This window comes from Microchirus variegatus (assembly GCF_963457635.1).
Source record: "Microchirus variegatus genome assembly, chromosome: 2".
In the NCBI taxonomy this organism is placed as follows: domain Eukaryota; kingdom Metazoa; phylum Chordata; class Actinopteri; order Pleuronectiformes; family Soleidae; genus Microchirus; species Microchirus variegatus.
Genome location: NC_139803.1, coordinates 45,160,027 through 45,165,026, shown reverse-complemented (window position 1 = coordinate 45,165,026; position 5,000 = coordinate 45,160,027). Strand labels below are relative to the sequence as shown.

Genomic DNA, 5,000 nt, shown 5'->3' with positions numbered 1-5,000 from the left:
TATTTGAGTCATGATAAGATATTATCACTATATTTGAGTCATGAAAAAATATTATTCTTATTATTTGTAACAAAGAAAATGTTCAGACTAAAAAGACTTGTGTATCAAATGATGACAGTGAATTTAAATCTGTTTCTAATCATCGTTCATAAAACACACAAAAATGACTCTAATAAAAGAGCATGAACATGATTTATGTCACACACACACACACACACACAGTGTCACACAGACACACACACACAGACACACACACGCACACAGTGTCAGACACACACACAGTGTCAGACACACACACAGTGTCAGACACACACACACACACACAGTGTCACACACACAGACACACACACGCACACAGTGTCAGACACACACACAGTGTCAGACACACACACACACACACACACACACACACACACACACAGAGGTGATTTGTTATGCTTCTAGAGGAATGTTGACCAAATGGCTGAAATCCGTCTGCTGTCTCAGAAAAGCCCCTCCCCCTCCAGCAGTGGACACACACACACACACACACACACACACACATATATATATATACATATATATCAAGAAAAAGAGGGTTGTGAACCTGAGAGAACAGCTACTGTTAATACTTTACAATCACACATGTTAAACAAACACACACACACATGCATGCACACAGACACAGACACACACACACACACACACACTTTACTTCCTCTCTGAGCTCTTTTTTTCTCTTTCCTTCAAGGACTTTACACTTAATCATTAAACACTTTTCTGCACCGCCTTTGTGTGTGTGTGTGTGTGTGCATGTGTGTGTCTGTGTGCGTGTGTGTGCATGTGTGTGTGTGTGCGTGTGTGTGTGTGTGCGTGTGTGTGCATGTTAACTGGCCACTGGACACAAAACAGCCATCGACCACGGTTTGATTTTTATCTCCTTTAACATTCTCAGTCACATTTTCCCAGGGGCTGTGTGTGTGTGTGTGTGTGTGTGTGTGTGTGTGTGTGTGTCTGTGTGTTTCTTTTCCATTCCCTGTGGTGTGTGTGTGGTGAACATAGAAGAATCTCTGCCAACATTTACACCACTGATGTTCAACTGTTCAACAAGAGACACTGAGAGTGTGAGGAGGAAAAGGAGGAGGAAGAGGATGAGGAAGAGGAGGAAGAGTCTGAGGAGGAGGAAGAGTCTCAGAAAGAGGAAGAGTCTGAGGAGGAGGAGGAAGAGTCTGAGGAGGAGGAAGAGTCTCAGGAAGAGTCTGAGGAGGAGGAGGAGGAAGAGTCTGAGGAGGAGGAAAAGGAGGAAGAGGAGGAGGAAGAGTCTGAGGAGGAGGGAGAGTCTGAGGAGGAGGAAAAGGAAGAAGATGAGGAGGAAGAGTCTCATGAAGAGGAGGAGGAGGAAGAAGATGAAGAGTGAAGATGAGGATGATGAAGCTGGTGACTCTCTGAGCTGAAGATGAAGAGGAGGAAGAGTGAAGATGATGAAGCTGAAGAGTGAAGATGAGGAGGATGAAGATGAAGAGGAGGAAGAGTGAAGATGAAGATGAAGAGTGAAGATGAGGATTATGAAGATGAAGAAGAAGAGTGAAGATGAAGATGATGAAGATGGTGACTGAGCTGAAGAATAAACTCATAAAACAGAATCACGTGTTTATTTTAAACTAGTTTAAATAATAACTCAGTGATTTAACTGTGACAATTATTTATGATCTAAGTTAGAAAAAGATCAACAAAACAAAACAAGATTTATTTTTTTACTTTAACTGTAGTTTGTTTAATTTAAATAGGTTTGTTTGTTATAAGTTTAACTCACTTTAGTCAAATTTATATTCTTTTATACTTTTCTCTTTATATTAAAGTGACTCTTACTTTAACGAAGATAAACTCTTTTCTTCACTTTGTTTATTTAACTCACTTTAGTTAAGTCTTGACTCAGCGCTAGTTAAACTGTAAACAGTAAACAGTTAACCAGTTAACCAGGTTACCTTGGTGATGATGAGCGGTTCTCCATGTTCCAGACCTCCTTTCAGGGTGAACCCCCAGGGCGCGCCCCCGCTCAACTGGACCTGAATGTGGTGGAAGGACACGAGCTGCTCCACGGTCTCCATTCTGTCCCTCCGGTCCTCACTGTCCTCACTGTCCTCTCTGTCCTCACTGTCCTCACTGTCCCCCCGGTCTCTCCGGTCCCTCCTCCCCGGGCTCCGCGGCTCCTCTTGCCGCCGTGTGTCCGTCTTCACGCCGCTGCTGTAGCCGCCGTAGCTCGGTGCTAAGTTAGCGGCGCCGGTGGCGGAGCTTCGGCTTCTCCATCACCGAGAAACGACAACAAGGAGCGGATGAACGTGTGGAGGAGGGGGCGGAGTCAAGGTAGCACCAACACGTCCGCTCACGTTTCCGGTGAGAATGTTTCACCGTGAACAAAAGGACGATATGAACATGTTAACGGTTTTAATCTCACTCTGCTTTTATTCTCTTAATTATTCCCTTTGTCTTGTTTCATTCACGCAAAAAAAAAGTCGGTTTTTGACCCAAAAGCGAAGGTTTCGTGCTTTTATTTTGAAAGCTGGGTCGCATGTTTCCGCTTGCATCATCGCCAGCTTCACACCGTCACAAACTTTGGGAAAACTTTTCCCAGCGCGAGGCAAGCTCGCCCCGCCCACTATTCGAAAGGCGGGATTTGATTGACAGAGGGTTTGGATGTAAGTGACCAATGAGGAACAGAGGGGGAGGAGCTATAAAGTCAACGACGCCAGGAAGTTCATCCGCGCGTCAGATGACGTTTGTACTGATTTAAATAAGAGCTGTCAATCATTCACATAGACACACCCCTCTCTGAGACACAGCTCACCGGCGCCACCTGGTGTTCGCTTTTGGAATGGAGAATATAAAGAACTGCAGGAAGTTTGAAACAAAGTCATTAAGAGTTTTAGTGAAAACTAACAAAAAAAGTTTAATTCATGATAAAATATAAATGTAAAAATAAAATCTGATGAACTTTGTGGAATAAAACTCTTTGTTCTGCTTCACCAGAGTATGAAGATGATGAAGATGATGATGAAGCTGAAGATGATGAAGAAGATGATGAAGATGAAGATCACAGGTTTTACTTTGATGTCATTGAAGTTCACAGAGTTGCATCATTCAAACACTCATTCTTTTATTTTCTCATCTTCATCAGTGACACATGTACTGATGTTTACTTACTATTACTAGTACTTAGTACTTACTTAGTACTTACTTATCTTTATTAGTTATTATTACAAGTGTTGACCTGAAACTTCAAATAAAGATAAACTCTGTTCTTACGGTTATATCGTAACGTGACTTAAATATCGTGATTTTAACGTAACGTGACTTAAATATCTGGATTTTAACGTAACGTGACTTAAATATCGTGATTTTAACGTAACGTGACTTAAATATCGTGGTTATATCGTAACGTGACTTACATATCGTGATTTTAACGTAACGTGACTGAAATATCGTGGTTATATCGTAACGTGATTTAAATATCTGATTTTAACATAACGTGATTTAAATATCGTGATTATAACGTAACGTGACTGAAATATCGTGATTTTAACGTAACGTGATTTAAATATCTGATTTTAACATAACGTGACTTAAATATCGTGATTTTAACGTAACGTGACTGAAATATCGTGGTTATATCGTAACGTGATTTAAATATCTGATTTTAACATAACGTGATTTAAATATCGTGATTATAACGTAACGTGACTTAAATATCGTGATTATAACGTAACGTGACTTAAATATCGTGGTTATATCGTAACGTGACTTAAATATCGTGGTTATATCGTAACGTGACTTAAATATTGTGATTATATCGTAACGTGACTTAAATATCGCGATTATATCTTATAGTGACTTAAATATCGTATGGAGACTTAAATATCGCGATTATCTCGTATCGTGACTTATTTTTCGAGATTATATCGTATCGTGATTTTAATATCTTGATTATATCGTATCGTGAACGGGAGAGTAGTCGTCGCTTGTTTCATTTAAGCTACGACAATTGTGCGAAAAATCACAAGCAAACTTCCCGACCTGTTAGCGTGTGGAAGACGCTACGTAGCAAACGTAGCAAACGTAGCTACGTATTCTTCACTTCTTCTCTGACTGAAAATAAAACCAAAATGGCTTCAGGCAAAAACCTGAGGATTCAAAATGGCGGCTCTGAAACCAGTGTGGTGATGTCATCATAACCCCGATGACATCATCGTTCTCCCTGAGGTCAGAGGTCAAACTGTGTTTCAGGTTATCACTAAAACAATGTTAATGCTTTTAATTCTTATTTTTATTCTTATAATAATTATTATAATAAAGTTTTACAAAATCAAAGTGTGAATGAATTAAAAAGGACTTTATTTATTTATATTTATTTATTCTGAGTAAATAATCTGCTCTAAGACTTTAGTTTCTTCATGAATTCTATTTCTCTGAACTTTGTCTTTACTTCCTGACACACACACACACACACACACACACACACACACACACACGCACACACACACGCACGCACGCACGCACAGCTGATTTTTGTGCACGCCCCCACATTCACACATATTTGAAGACGCTGCAGCGACACACACACACACACACACACACACACTCTCTTACTTTCAGTCTTGGCGACATCTGCTCACAGATCACAGCAGAGGTAATAACTGACCTGTGTTTAACGTGTGTGTTTAACGTGTGTGTTTAACGTGTGTGTTTTTAATGTGTGTGTTTTTAACGTGTGTGTTTTTAACATGTGTGTTTTAACGTGTGTTTTTAATGTGAGTTTTTAATGTGAGTTTTTAACGTGTATTTTTAACGTGTGTGTTTTTAACGTGTGTTTTTAACGTGTGTTTTTAACGTGAGTTTTTAATGTGTTTTTAACGTGTGTTTTTAACGTGTGTGTTTTTAACGTGTGTTTTTAACGTGTGTGTTTTTAACATGAGTTTTTAACGTGTGTGTTTTTAACGTGTGTGTTTTTAACGTGTGTGTTTTTA

The 5,000-nt window shown here is 39.6% G+C and overlaps 1 protein-coding gene across 1 annotated transcript in view; it reads right to left on the bottom strand.

Annotated features, from left to right (window-relative positions):
• shroom4 (shroom family member 4) overlaps window positions 1-2,087 on the bottom strand; it is a gene marked incomplete at its 5' end in the record, with an annotated part of 22,059 nt that extends 19,972 nt beyond the window's left edge. The window contains one exon of the mRNA XM_083907937.1: window positions 1,965-2,087. Within this exon, the coding sequence (XP_083764063.1) occupies window positions 1,965-2,087 (123 nt within the window). The remainder of the gene's footprint in view (window positions 1-1,964) is intronic.
• Window positions 2,088-5,000: the final 2,913 nt, after the last annotated feature.